Raw genomic sequence first — 15916 nt, 5'->3', positions numbered from 1 at the left:
TTCCCTCCATAACACGCACAGACATTTTCCCTTACTTTCTAGGAGGAAAAAAGTGAGTGTTATGGTGCAAAAAATACGGTAAGTGTCTCAGATGCCCCTGTTGAATAGAACAGCAAAGTATGTTAGGGTGATCAAAGGAAGAGTGGGTGCAAGATGACTAAAGGACTACTCTGTTGTGAACCTTTTTGAAGGCTGCTCTTCATGTCCCATCAGCGCTTGAGGTGTGATTGACAGGAATGCAGTGAGTCTTTTCTGTGACTGCATCTGGGTTATGGCACTTCCTACCCAGGAAAACTTTACTCTTGCCTCATCTCTGGTGGTTCTCCATCTCCTAGTTTAGATCTTCCCTTTTCAGCAAGTTTTTGGCTGGATTTTATACCTGTTCTTATCAGACCTGCACCTCATCTATAATTTTTGAGAGTACTAGATTCCAATCCAGTTATTTTCTTGAGATGGTTGAGTGCTTTTTAAATGGAAAGATTGAAAATTACCCAGTGCTGCTTCAGCAGGTTCACAGCAGAGGTGGTGGATATATACTGTATTGGCCCAAATATAAGCCGCACCCGAATATAAGCCACACCTTTAAAATTAAAAGGGGGGAAAGAAGAAAAGACAATACCTGAATATAAGCTGCTCCCTTAAAATTCAGCAAGCACTCACACCTATTCCATTTTACTGGATGTTTGTTTCAGCAGCGATATCGTAAAAGCCAATTTTTGTAACATTGTGACTTTAAGCTACACTTTAACTTTTCACAGTCAGAATTTGGAAAAAAAAAGTGAGGCTTACCATACTTTTCCGTGTATAAGACTAGGTTTTTGTTTTTTTTACTAAAAGATAATGTTAAAAAGGGGGGTAGTCTTATATAGAGTGGCAATCTCCCCCCATTTTTTTAATTTTGAGTCCCCCAAAATAGGGGGCATCTTATACACAGGGGTGTCTTATACACAGAAACATACGGTATATTCAGGCCAATACGGTAGCTGACGTGTGGATCTGGGTTTTTGAACTTCACATAACAACCAAAGGGAAAACTTGTACATAATCCTGATACAAAATGTGTAGAGCACCAGACACAGTCCTACCTCACCCATTCCTTTCCGAGGAGATGTGTAGATGTGCTGCCAGTTGGAGTATCCACTACTGAGCTAGGTTGCCATATAGTCTGCCTAGTATAAGGCAGTTTCCAATTCTGAAGGAAAATCATTTTTGCTCTGCCTTCCCCATCCCATTGCTTTGCGTATCTCTTCTACCTCAGTATCCATGTATTACTGAGACAAAGAAAAATGGTAGGAGAGTAAAGGGCAACAGGTGGGCATTCCCTGCATGTGGGGTTGAGCTGAAGTCGCATGAGGACTGCAGTATGCTAGGCAGAGCTAGGGTTGCCATAAGTCTAGGATTTCCTGGACATTGCCAGGATTTCAAGGGCAGAAGTGATGTCTGGGGGAATTTCTGGAAGGTGGCAGTTTATCTTGGATCTTCAGCAAGTAAACCAAAACATTGCGTTCAATTCGCGTTTTTGTTCATTTGGCTCAACAACTTTGGGGTTTGTCTAAAAAAAGTTCAATAACTTTCAGGGTGTCCTGGTTTTTACTTTTTGAGATATGACAACTGTATCAGAGCAGAGCACACTTAAATTCTACACCTTCTCTTTCTGTAGCATTCCATCTTGAGTTATGTGTCCACATTTTTCATCTGCGTGTTGAATTTTTCTGTGCCTGCAGTCACCTGATCTAAATTGCATTTTGGGAGCCTAGATTCATGTTTGCCATCCTTAGGAATGAATGGGATATGTTGGAAGTAAAGTTTATGCATAAGCTGAAGGAAGTTGGTTGCTCACAGCAAAAACTTGCTTATGGCTGCTGTGCCGTAAAAGCCTTGAACTTACCTGCACATGTACCGACTCAGTTTACAGCTTGCGTGGTGTTTGTTCTCCATCTTTTTAGGTTGACCTGTTTCTCTTTCATTCCTCCCACTGGAAACTGTTGTTGCTGCTGGTCTCTTCGATTTTAGCACATGAACATGAGCATTCTGGAGGCAGAGAGATTGTGACCCAAGAGGCAATAAGGAGGAGGTGTGCTGGCCAGCCAAATAGCTGTCCCCAGTCTGCCTGTGACAAGGTTAAAAGAACAGAGTTCTGATCAGTTAGCTCTGCAGGCAAGTGCTTTGCTGTAATTGTTCTTGGGTTTAACGCAAGCACTATTTCCTGGCTGGGACTGTGAGTCATCCTCATTTTTCAGGGAGAGAAGTGCAGCAAATGCCCAATTAAGAAAGTGGCTTAGGAAATGCTGATATGAACTTTTCCCCAGTGTAGTCTTGTTGGCCTCTCTCCTATCTTATCAAGGCACTTGAAAGAAGCATTGACTTTTGTCAGTTATTTTAAAAAGAGCCTTTATTTTAATTTGTCATAGTTGAAATGCAATAATCAATCACTAGTAGAATTGCATTCTCTCCTGTTCAGAGTTATTTTTCTATAGTAAACCATTATTATTATTCGGTTTTGGGAAGGATTAACTGTAGCTTGTGTGTGTGTGTGTGTGTGTGTGTGTGTGTGTGTATCTGTCTGTGTCTGCTTGTTCCTTATAGGGTTTCTGCCTACTTTGGTCACACAGTGTGAAGCTAAAAATCACATCAGCCTTTTTGTCTTAATTAAGTTACTTGCAGCCTGACCCTCCAACTTACTTCACCAGCAAACAAATGTTTACGGTGCACCAAATGCTGTATTTTAGATTCAGTGTTTGAGTTGTAGACAGATGTTCTTGTAGGCTTGAGGGAGGCGGAGCTATTTGAAAGCACAGTTCATAGACCGAAGAAGCCGCCTTTCAAAAAAATCCAACTAAGTTACTGCCCAATCTGCCAATGCATCTAGTCATTTATGCCCTAAAATGGGGAGGATTCAACATCTCATTTTGTAAAGATTCTCTACTCTGCTACCTTGAGATAATTCAAACATGCCACATGTAACCTCTCTAGTAGCAGTTTGCAAACAAAACAAAAACAAAAACAAAAACAAAAACAAAAACAAAAACAAAAACAAAAACAAAAACAGTAGCCAATGCGGCACTCTCCAGATCCCATCAACCCCAGGCAGTAGAGGGTGGTGGTCACATGACTACTAACGCAAGAAGGGTATTGTGCCATAGCATACCTGGCAATGTGGAAGAGCTCAGTGTCCATCTACTATCCCAGATGTGTGATAGATGCACCTGTCCTTCCTCCAGCAACCGATCCAATCCAGACAACAGCATGTCACAAGCAAAACAGACATAAAGTTCTGTCTGTCAATTGCCCACACTTTTGAAAAGGATTAACATGCCATCATTCTACCTCCTCTGCCTCATTCAGAAATGTACTTTCCCTTTTGCATCTACAGTATATGAATTTCTTGATTCTAGGTTGGTTTTGAATTTTGCAGCTAGAATTGCTGGTTGTGTGCTTTTACTAAATAGCTGTTGTTGATGGATTTCCTTATAAAACAATTGACTGAAATTCACTGGTCTTTACAGATCAAGTGGGATTTTTTGCTGCCCATGTATAAGGAGCACTGTCAATGAAATTCCTTAAATGAGACTACTTTTATTTTCCTGAGGTGAGGAAGGGGGTCTGTAAGTTCACAGTAGCGATTCTTGCACAATGCCTCCTGGTGCACTTGTGTGCCCACAGTTTACCCTTTTCTCTTTCTACTTGGCCTTTGCCAGCCTGCTACCCTCTAGATCAGAGGTTTCCAAGCTCTGTGTTGCGACACGTTAGTGTGTTGGCGTGTTGTGCGAATGTTGCCATCGCTTTTCCCGGGGCTGGAAAGGGGTTAGTTTAACTTCTGGTTTGCTAGTAAAACTGAATTACTGTGTCACAAAACGATTCATGTCTAAAAAGGGTGTCACCAACATGAATAGTTATGAAAGTTCTGCTCTAGGAGCTTTGGACTACAAAAATCAGCCCCAGCTAGAACAGCTGTGCTAGTCTAGGGCTGATGCTGTTCTACATAGATAGCTATAGACTTGTGATAAGATGAATGTGTTTAGTCTGCTGCACCCATAATTACTGTAAGGCTTGACTACATTGCAGTAGCTTGTGATCATAAAAGTTGTTCTAATAATACTTGAAATTTGATTCTTCAACCTGCTTCCTAATTGGTTTTACAAAAATGAGGGAGCTGTTCGGCATGCTAGTCTCTCTGCCCCCACAGCTTCTGGATCTGCTGTAGAAGAGGCATTCATGGGCAGATAATCTTGTTACGCATCACTGACTCCAGAACAAGTTTTGTACAACAAAGCAAATAAATGTCCAAATGCTTAATTTGTGCATGTTTTCAGAATTCACTAAAAAACAGAAAGTATTAGTGAAGTTTGCCCAGGCATAACAAGAGAATCCATGGCATAGAAACATGTGAGTTAGAACATCTTGGTGGCTTTGCAGCTAGAAATTGTTTATTATTTGTTTCTGGGCCCAGTTCAAGGAACCCACATTAGTGTTTAAAGCACTAAATTACTTGGGCTCCAAATATCTGAAATACCACCTCCTCCTCTACAGGCCCTCTTACGTGATGAAATAAACAGAGGGAACCCTCTTGGAAATTCTACAACCCTCAGAAGTTTGTGTATGTGTGTGATAGCTTGGGAGAGGTCATTCACTATGGCAACCCCTAATTTTGTGGAATTCCCTCTGCACAAAGGTGTGTCTGGCCCCTTCATTACACAGCTTTCATTGTAAGCTGAAGAGATGCCTCGAAGCTCAACATCAAAAAAACGAAGATCATGGCTACTGGTCCCATCACCTCCTGGCAAATAGAAGGGGAAGAAATGGAGGCAGTGAGAGATTTTACTTTCTTGGGCTCCATGATCACTGCAGATGGTGACAGCAGCCACGAAATTAAAAGACGCCTGCTTCTTGGGAGAAGGGCAATGACAGGCCTAGACAGCATCTTGAGAAGTAGAGACATCACCTTGCCAACAAAGGTCCGTATAGTTAAAGCTATGGTTTTCCCAGTAGTGATGTATGGAAGTGAGAGCTGGACCATAAAGAAGGCTGATCGCCGAAGAATTGATGCTTTTGAATTATGGTGCTGGAGGAGACTCTTGAGAGTCCCATGGACTGCAAGAAGATCAAACCTCTCCATTCTGAAGGAAATCAGCCCTGAGTGCTCACTGGAAGGACAGATTGTGAAGCTGAGGCTCCAGTACTTTGGCCACCTCATGAGAAGAGAAGACTCCCTGGAGAAGACCCTGATGTTGGGAAAGATGGAGGGCACAAGGAGAAGGGGGCGACAGAGGACGAGATGGTTGGATAGTGTTTTCGAGGTTACCAGCATGAGTCTGACCAAGCTGCGGGGGGCAGTGGAGGACAGGAGTGCCTGGCATTCTCTGGTCCATGGGGTCACGAAGAGTCGGACACGACTAAACGACTAAACAACAACAACAACGGTGTCAGAGATCTTTATTTTAGGACCTACCCTATTCTCTTAATTGCAATCTGTTTTAATTGTTTTTGGGATTGTATTCTTGTAACCCACCCTGGATCCTCATTGTGAAAGTGGGTAAGAAATGGAAGAATAAAATATGATGATGATAGAACAGAACAAACAAACAAACAAACCTCTAAGATGAGTGGTGATTCAAACTAGAAGGTACAAATCACAGATTTTAAAGATTATTTTGATATGAAATTATTTGGGTCAGACAAGGTTGATGTTCTTTTTTTTTTTTTTTACATTCATACCTCGTGTTACGTTTGCTTCACGTTGCGGCTTTTCAGGTTACGAATGCGGCAAACCTGGAAGTGTTTGCTTCTGGGTTCACTGCACACGCAGAAGTGATCTGCATGCTTCGCGCACACACAGTAGCAGCGCTCCACTTACGGACTTTTCGGGGTGCGAACGGTACCCTGAAATGGATTGTGTTCGTAAGTAGTGGTACCACTGTATTGCCTTGTTGAATTAAAATAGCTCCTCTCCTCTCCTACTTCATCAAGCAGCAGTACAAGCACCATTGGTTTTTAATTTTAAATGGCGATTTGACACTTCTCTCTCCCAAACCATTAGCACGAGTCTTCATGGCATGTGATAGTGGGGGCTGTAGTCCGTGATCGTATGTACCATAATACATTTAATAGATTTTAAGGTGCCCAGTAATTTTGCTTTGCTTCAAAAGGCTTACAGTGTTCCTACTCTGGACATTTAAATTCTGTCACTTTTTTATTTCACCTCACAACTAAGTCAACCATCAACCATTCAGAAGGTACTGAGCTTGAGTGTCTTGGAGGGTGAGGTGTGCATCAACTAGGAGTTTTGCAGGAATCCAGTCTTTGCGAACTCTTACACAAAACAACCTGATCTGAATCAGGCTGATCTAGGCATCAGAAGACAGCTCTGCGCTACTTTCAGTGCTGCAGCATAATTCTCAGCCGTTTAAATATACCAAGCATGCATTAAATACTACCTCTGAAAGAGAATACATCTTTTAAATGTGTATTAAAATATTTATTTGAGGAGGATTTTTCTCTTTAAAATGCACAGATTATTCTGCCATGCGGCCTCTGTACTCCTTGTCCAAAAGTGTAAGTGGCATGTTTCTTTTTCGTCCTTTTTGCATAGCTGAGACATTCATCCTCAAATTTAGGCACCGAACCCGTTTGCCTAATTTGCATTTTAGACTGACCCGCCCAAGTCCTACTTAGCTCTCTGTTCAAGGCTCATGGTTTTACTATCAAAGATTGTGGGGGGGACGGAGGGGGACTTTTAAATAGGTATATAACTTGTATAATTCTATTAAAAGTATTTTCTTTCCTTTTGTCACTCTGTGTTACCACAAACTGAACTCCAGTCTTCTCTGCTTATTGTTTGAGCTTTTCATCTTCATGAAATATGGAAAAGCTAGGGCTGTATAGGAATGGTGTTCAATAGGGAACCACCTCTACTTTAAACCCTAACAGGATAAGAGGTTATCAAATGTTAAAAGCTATGATTGCCCAATGAGATAGAGAGAAAAAAGGTGTGCCTACACTTCCATATGACCAAGGGGGGGCCTTAAACCTTGCCTTCTTGCCAACAGTCTTCCATGCATGTGATGTATCAAAAGTAGCTGGTGATATGGCGTGTTCAGGGTATGAATGTGTGTTGGGGGGGGTATTTTGTTTTTTAAAAAATACAGACCGAGGTGCATGCATTCCCTGCCCAACTAGACTGTTGGGGCCCAGCAGACTTCTTCCCAACTCATTACATATTGTTCATCTGCAGCTGTTGTGAATTGTCCTAGCTACACATCTTTATATTACCTTTGCATTTTGCAGACTTTTATGTTGATTAAAAATCCAACTGGCTGCTCTCCCCACCCCCCCACATTTTAATGTAATGACATCTATTGATCAGAGCAGTAGAATTAATTAGAAAGTGAATGAGCGCCCCTCTTTTTTGGAATTCCTAGTTCTGATATAATATGCACACTAGGAAACACTGATAAATATTTTTACATTCTTCATTTACCTAATGAATTGTAATATTTGTCATGTCAGCATTAATGAGCAGAAATAAAATGCATTTGTTAACAGTACCTAATTTGCACCTCAGAAAACATGCTAATAAACCCACAGAAAGTGCATGCAAAGTTGACCTAATTGGATAGCCTAGGTGGAGGGAAATGGCTTTTTTTAAAAAAAGAATTCTAATTCTTTGATTTGTGGCCATTGAGGTATGAGTTGCTGGTAACTGATCACCTGCTGCTTAGTTTTATTTGTCCTGATAACTTGCAGCTGATGATAAAGTGAAGGATGTGTTTCAGTTTTGGAATGTAAAAAATAAAATCTGAATGCCTAGCTCGCAGTTGGAACCACATTTTACTGATGATGTTAAATTCTTATGAAGAGAGAAAATTCTCTACCACTGGCTTTGGTCTAAGATTTTGGAGGCACTGCTCCAAGGGAAGAAAGCATATGTCTATATCCTAACAGCCAATATTTTTACACACAGAGAAAGGCAATGAGGTTATTTCCATCACATAAGGTTCACAGCCTTATGTAAGGATGTTCCCAGTGCCCTGCAAGAGAGATTTCTTCCTCTGCTCCATGCACTTCTGTTGATGTTCTGATGTTGCTCTCCTCCTACCTCCTTTTCTGTGCCGTGTACGAAGCATGCTTCATCCACAGCTTGATAAATTGGAGGTGGTTCTGATATGCTAAGCTTGATTTGGCACATTGAAGCCTCTTCACCGCTGCAGAGAGAGAAGTTCCACACATGGGTAGACTCAGAATGTGAGGGTTGGCTCCTCTTGGCAAGTAGAATTTGTCTCAGTGGCTTCCTGGCATCTTTATCCATGCCATTAAAATCCCTCTTTCTTTTCCACTGTTCGAAATTGTGTTGTCGGAATGACTGCAATGGGGCAGGGGGGGTTGCTTTACTCTAAAGCTGCCTTTTAAGTCCAAGGTATAATTTTGGATTAGTGGGCCTGCCAACTATCCACAATTTTTCAAGGCTAGTTCAGGTTCTGAGGGCTTCCGTGTTTTAGGTTCCTCCTGGCAGATCTGGCAATTCAGTGTCAGAAAAACTTTATTTTGAAGGTGCTCCCACACATCAGGGATGCCCTGCACACAGGAAGTTAGGATCATGAGGAGAAGGTTAGTACTACAGCTTCCTTTTTCCAGACCATACTAGTCTTGCAGTTGTGTGGGGTGGTAACTTTCCCCCAGTGTTTTTATTTTCCTTTGGGCGGCGGGAGGGGGAGTCCCCATTTAATTAGTAACGTGAATAGATGGCAATTGCAACAACATTAGGCAAACATGGCACAGGTTTCAAAGTTTTTATTTTTGATTACCAAATACATGTAAAATAGACAAATTGCTCTCGAGGGCATCAGAAATATTTCCAGAGCGAACTGGAAAAAAATCCAGTGCATATTACTTTTAATTTGCTGAGGAATTTTCTTGCAGGATTTCTAGAATCAGTGTTCTAGAAATTGAACAACGCTGCTGAAAGGCTGCAGTTCAACCAAAGATGCATCACATGTGACTGCTGGTTGAGTGTTCAGCACCTAATTGAGTCACTGCTGGGGTCTTCTATCAAAGACATGCTTCTGTCTATGAATCATTACCTATGAAGTTATTTTGTTGAGACCGTGTTAAATTTAGCAAGTTAAGCTAGTTGCTCCCATTCTTCCCCCACCTCCAGTCTTAAGTTCTTGTGCAAACAGTTTTTAATATGGATATAACTTTTTCTGTCTGATATTGTCTACTTGCTGCTTCTATGAAAGGCAAAACTGGAGTAGCTTAATAATGTACAGGGAGGTTATGGACTTTGAAGATATTTTTAATAGGAATTGTTCTCCGCCAGTATGTTAATGCCTGCTTTCTTATACTTGTCACACTTATTTCCTGGCATGGAATACAGGGAAGGAGGCAAATCCTTAGATTAGGGTTGTGTAAATGTTTTATGCAATTAATCAAAATGTGACTAGAGATTTTCCACCCAGGTTGCTTCTGAATTGTTAATTGCAATTAACAGAATTGTGTGCTAAAAGAAGCACCACTTTCCACCTGTCCCCATGTACAGATAAATGATGGGCTTGCTAAATACGGTCTGTATTTCTATAGTGTGCGTTCTATGTATTTCACACCCATGTTTCGAACCTGTGTTCACTGTTTGGTCCAAGTTACTTGTTTAGTATTTCTTAAGGTTGATCCCTCTCTGAACTATCCATGGTTTTGACTAACCCCTGAAAAATTCTCATGTTTCAGAAATGGCTTTAAATAGATGTGGTCTCCCTGACTCAAAGCAAGAAATGAATGTTCACAAGAATTCCGTAAAAATGTTAATATACAAATTGATATATGAATTGGAATTATTCAGTGCAGGTACAAAAAGGATTAGTTTAAAATCCACTTGCATCTTTGGGCAGTTAAAGTAATTTCTGAAACTTATTTGGAGGCCAGTGTTTTTATCTGCATATTGACAATCTTCAGATAACTTCTCAGTAAGAATGGCAGTTGTGCTTCAGACATGTTATGAAACTGCCCTATATAAGGGGGTGCCAACTTGCATGGTTTTCCACTTGGGCATTAATGGTTATATAGGTTATGGAGAGCTTTCTTCCTCCTAAAGCTTCATGGTCTACCTTCCAACAGTAAATAAACTTTCTTTAGACACCTCCTAAGTACACAAAGGGGACGCGGGTGGCGCTGTGGGTTAAACCACAGAGCCTAGGACTTGCCGATCAGAAGGTCGGCGGTTCAAATCCCTGTGACGGGGTGAGCTCCTGTTGCTCGGTCCCTGCTCCTGCCAACCTAGCAGTTCAAAAGCACGTCAGTGCAAGTAGATAAATAAGTACCGCTCCAGCGGGAAGGTAAATGGCGTTTCTGGCTCGCTGTTCTGGTTCGCCAGAAGTGGCTTAGTCATGCTGGCCACGTGACCCGTAAGCTGTACGCTGGCTCCCTCAGCCAATAAAGCGAGATGAGCGCCACAATCCCAGAGTTGGACATGACTGGACCTAATGGTCAGGGGTCCCTTTACCTTTACAAGTACACAAAGGGTGTATTTTTGTTAAAGAAAGGTTGCCAGAGCTTGATGCAGTTACAGCTTTTAATGTCTTGGCAGTGATTCAGTAATTTTAGACTCTGGACTTAATGGTTTTACGAGGTTCTTCCCCAGCATTTTAGATGGCAGTATGTAATCTCTTACTTCAGGATTGGTAAGCCAACTGTGCTGCGTTTGAAGGCTCTCCTACTCATTCTGCTGAGCATGGTCCTGGACTTGTACCCCACGAATCCTACTCTGCCAGCACCACCACAGCCGGCAGCAAAACCTAGCGTGAAAATTAAAAAAAAAGTCATGACACATTTGAATACTTAACATTTGTCTAGCAGGAATCTGATCCAGTTCTCATTTTAGATCCTCCCACAAGTCTCTGGCTTGACATGCCATTCATGTGGCAGAATGAAAAGCAGGCTTTGGATTAAGGTTGCTTCCTTCTGCTCTGCATTTTAGATCTCTGGTTGAAGAGGAAGACCCTCACATGAAAGTATCCATTGGGAGCAGCGATATGGGTGTGTCTGCCCATCTACAATCATCAAAGGCAGGAACCACAAGATTTTTCACCAGCAACACTCATAGTTCTGTAGTACTCCAGGTAAGTTGACACCATGATCTGAACAGCCATATCATCCTTTTGAGAGTTCCTTTTATTTCACGGGTGCTTCTCTGACAAGTTCTCATTGAGGTTGAATGCCTTATCTCTCTGTTGGTGTGCTTTGCCAGTGCCATTGCAGCCATTTATAATTAAGTACAGTACAGTCATACCTTGGGTTGAAGTTGCTTCAGGTTGAGCGCTTTCAGGTTGCGCTCTGCGGTGACCCGGAAATAACAGAACACATTACTTCAGGGTTTCGCCGCTCACACATGCACAGACGGTCAAAACGATGTCACGCGCATGCACGGAAGCGGCCAGTCGCGACCCATGCACGTGCAGACGCGGGTTGCGTTCGCTTCAGGATGCGAACGGGGCTCTGGAACGGATCCCGTTCGTATCCAGAAGTACCACTGTACATAGTTGTACATTTGTTGCATTTATGTAACCCTAATAAAAATTATTATTATTATTATACCCAAGGTGATACTTAAAAGTAGTAAAAACAAACAAATGGTATTAAATACGAAAGAAGTGAGTTCCTCACCAACCCATGGTCTGCTTGGGAGCTTGAAGGTATGTGCTCCTAACCAGGGCTTCTCCTCTTCTGCCTTCCTACAGGGCATACAAATCTTAAGTAGCCGCATGGAAGCAGGGAGGTGCCAACTCCTGCCCCAACGGTTCACTCAGACTAGTGGTGGTCTCTACAGTAGCTGATGATATATGCTTCTCCTCTTCTGCCTTCCTTAGGGCACATGGGTACCTGTTACTTGTTAGCTTCTGAAATTTCTTCTCTCCCTCTTCTGCCAATTAAACATTCTGATCAGATTAGCAGAAGCAACAGGAAACCTGACCTTTTGCTAGAATTAAAGGAGACAACAGTGTGTGTTTGACATTGTGCGAGCAGAGAGAGCCATTTCCCCAAGAATCACACATGGATGCCTTCCAGGGAATCTGCCAGGGGAAGCGGTCTCTCAGTGTTAATATTTCGCTCCTACTACCTTTTTGTTCCCTTGGCTCAGAGCATGTTTCGACGGGCAATTCAATTTCATTATCCACCAGTGCACTGTGCTGGAGTCCAGACACATCCTGTGACCATGGTTATAGTAACCATCTGCTGCTGTTACTGTGTGGTCTTTGACTTGCATTTCAAATAACTGTGAAATGAGGCTAAATCCCACACCTTGTATAGGTCGCATTGCTCTCTCATTGATTTAATGGAGGAAGAGAGTTAGTATTGGGATGGAAATATGCCTGTGTTCTGGGAACTTGCTCCAGCTGAATGTTCGCATTGTGCTCTGCTGATTTTGTATTAGAAATGGAATGTTGCAGGTATAGCCAAAAGCTTTTGTGAGGCATGTGTGGTTCTCAGACAGCCTAAAACAGAATGAAAAGAATTTATTTATTTTATTGAATTGGTATACCACTGTTCATCCGAAGATTGTATTTGCTTGTTTTTGTAAAAATACAAATGAGAATGCAGAATACATAATAAAACAAAAAACAAAACAATAACCCCTCCTACCACAAGAATCCCTTAATGTGCATGCATACTAGATTGGGGCTGAATAAGACTCTTCTACCTTTCTCCACTCCCTCACATAGAGGCCCTAGAGGAAATGATGATGGTTTGGGGCAGTTCAAGGAAGTAAGTTGCAGAAGGAGCTCCTAGTGTGTAGGAGAAATTGGCAGGTATGGGGGAGAGAAAGAGAATGGAATAGCAGTGCCAGCATCTATCATTTATATAGCACTTTTGTTGTTGTTTAGTCATTTAGTCGTGTCCGACTCTTCGTGACCCCATGGACCAGAGCACGCCAGGCACTCCTGTCTTTCACTGCCTCCCGCAGTTTTTAGCACCTTAGAGCGCTCAAAATACTTCACGTGCATCTCTCAGTAATTGTTAATGGCAGCCTAGTGGGTGGGTTTGCATTATTATTTCCCTCACATTGAAGATAGGTAAGATGAGGCTAAGAGAGAATGGCCTGCTTAAGTCTTTTCTAGTGAGTTCATGGTGAAAGTGGGTTTTAGACCAGGGGTTTTCTGTTCATAGCTTGGATTTGTAACACACATACCACCAGAGCTAGAAGATGTCTCTCTTGTCCAACCTTGGATTATCATAAGTTGTGGACCTGTAGAGTGGACTTGGAAAGTGCTGTTGGGCTCACATTCTGCTAGGGACCAAAATAAGTCTTCCTAATTATATGAAGAAATTGAGTTTGTGCCCTGTGTAAGCATGTCTGCATTCTGGCAACTTGTTCCAACCTGAATCCTTTTCTTAGCGGGGGAACAATTCTGCAGCATCTTCAATTTTACTTTGCAACTAGCGAAACCATCCCCCACCCTAGTCTCCTTCAAATCAACAGCTTTTGAGTGATTATTTTGGTTATACTGAGTAAAAGCTAATTCTAAGGGACTGAGTACCAGGGACATTCCTTCGGGTTGCAGTGATTATCAAATAGTGTGGGGCAAGTGAGACTTCTGGAGGAAATATAGCTAACTAGTGATTGATTGGCAGAAATAATTATGTGGTGATTGGTGATAGCCAAGACATAAATCTTGGTTGTCATGCCTTCTCTTTCGAGAGAGGAAAATAAGGAATTAAGTGCACATTTACTGAAGAAAGCTGTTCGTCACAGTGGAGACAAGAGGTTTTAGGATATGGGGAATGTCTTAGAGCATGGGTAGACAAACTAAGGTCCGGGGGCCGAATCCGTCCCAATCGCCTTCTAAATCTGGTCCGTGGACGGTCCGGGAATCAGCATGTTTTTACATGAGTAGAATGTGTCCTTTTATTTAAAATGCATCTCTGGGTTATTTGTGGGGCATAGGAATTCGTTCATTTTTTTTCCAAAATATAGTCCAGCCCCCCACAGGGTCTGAGGGACAGTGGACTGGCCCCCTGCTGAAAAAGTTTGCTGGCTCCTGTCTTAGAGTGAGGAACTGCCAGACACCACATAATAGCCCTCAAGTCTAGCCCTCAGGGCATCAAGTCAGCGAAACCTCACTTTCAACTACTTCTGAGATTGGGATGAATTACCCAAATTGTAATCTGTCTGCCTGTTAATTTTCACCTGGAACATGAATTGAATGTTGGCATTAGAAGAGACATTAATTAACATTAACAAACAGACTGAAAAAATAATACAAAAAGTATATCTATTTGAGATTAAGAAAGTTAAACGGATAAGGTTGCTCTGCTGGTTAAGAATTGTTACCTTATATTACTTTTAACTCTGTCATTTCTGTGGGGTGCTGGTGGCAGAAGACAAACTACATTCCTGAGCATGGGAAAGCATTTTTCTCTTAAAGAGAGAAGCTTTTCAAGGCCCAGACTGTTAAGGTGGAAACTAACAGAACCCAATACGGCAAAGATTGTTGGTGTGATTTGGCAATTATTGAATGAGCAACTGAAAGAGCTCAGAGCTGAGATGCATAAAATGGTGAATGGAAATGGATCAGAGAAAGATCAGACCAAAGAAAACACAGGATCTTTGGAAAAAATACTGATTAAGATCTGCTGGGACATGAGAGTGGAATGGTAGTAGATGATGGAATGGAGAAGACCTCCACACAGTTGCTTGGAGGAGTGAAACAGGCAAAAGACAGAGTTGTAATGCTGGGGAGCAGAACGAAACCATGGACAGAAACATTAAGAAACATCCTGATATGGCAGAGATAGAGCTGAGAGAGAAAGGATCCTGTGTGCAAGTTGGAGTGAATTCAGAGGAAAATGGCATCTGGTGATCCTTATGGAAAAAGAGTGGAAGAAGCAGAAATGGAAGGAACTTTATTTCCAAATTAGGGTGGGAAATCATGGCCAGCAGGAAATGGGATTGGAAGATATGGAACTGGGTACTATTTAATGAATATACAACAAGTAAATAACTATGGATTATTATTCTAATAATGGATAATAGAATTTATTGGAGATATAACTGTTATATGGGGCTGGGGGAAGGCTGTTCTTGACATTTAGCGATAGTAACAATTGAAGAGCTCCTTTTGGACGACTTGTGTGGAAAGGAAAATGAATGGACTTGAGATGCCTGGGGTTGAAGATTAGGAAAAGGCCACCTAGCAGATTGAGGAACAGCTGGATATTATCCTGGATATCATCCTATGTGTGCGCGCACGCAGACACACACACACACACATTTGACAGACTGAGAACTGGAAGTTCTATTTATTTCTTTATCTGTTCTCTCTCTCTCTCTCTCTTATGATCTTTATTTCTTGTGCTTTCTTTTTCTCCTATCCACCTTACATTGGCTTATGCTTGGCTTTCCTTTTTGAGGTCCTCTACTCTGGGTATTGCACAGGAAGGTAATGGATAGAAGGTGAAAGACCCTGTGTGAGAGTCAGGGAAGTGAAGGTCTCCCAGGGTGGGAGGCTGGGAGAAGAAAGGAAACCATCTAGGTGAGAACTGGGGAGGGTTCATCCCCTTTTCATGTGAGACAGGGGTAAGGATCTACCCCAATAGAGGACTTTGCATTTTTCTCTCTCTTTTTTGTTGATTTTATAAATATTTAGATTAAAAAAATAAAATAGATTAAACTAAAAAAGAAAATAGTGTGGGACTTATTTGAACCACTGTAGAGAGGTTTTTCTATTTTGCAGCCCAGAGAGCTCGTTCTTGCAGCTGGGTGGAGCTGTTGATGCCATATTTTCTCTTGTAGGGTTTTGACCAGCTGCGAATAGAAGGTTTGCTTTGTGATGTGACACTTGTGCCAGGCGATGGTGACGAAGTGTTTCCTGTTCATAGGGCAATGATGGCATCTGCTAGTGATTACTTCAAGGCCATGTTCACAGGT

General features: G+C 41.9%; 1 protein-coding gene across 7 annotated transcripts in view; it reads left to right on the top strand.

Annotated features, from left to right (window-relative positions):
* Positions 1-15916, top strand: part of LOC307208211 (kelch-like protein 13) — a 79954-nt gene that overhangs the window by 38003 nt on the left and 26035 nt on the right. For 6 of the 7 annotated variants that reach the window (XM_079962775.1, XM_079962776.1, XM_079962778.1 and 3 more), the window contains 2 exons: positions 10967-11108; positions 15782-15914. In XM_079962775.1, the coding sequence (XP_079818901.1) occupies positions 10967-11108; positions 15782-15914 (275 nt within the window). The remainder of the gene's footprint in view (positions 1-10966; positions 11109-15781; positions 15915-15916) is intronic. The other variant, XM_079962779.1, reaches the window with a different exon arrangement.

Source organism: Podarcis cretensis (genome assembly GCF_951804945.1).
Source record: "Podarcis cretensis genome assembly, chromosome: Z".
NCBI classification, from domain to species: domain Eukaryota; kingdom Metazoa; phylum Chordata; class Lepidosauria; order Squamata; family Lacertidae; genus Podarcis; species Podarcis cretensis.
This window is presented reverse-complemented; position numbering and strand designations above follow the sequence as displayed.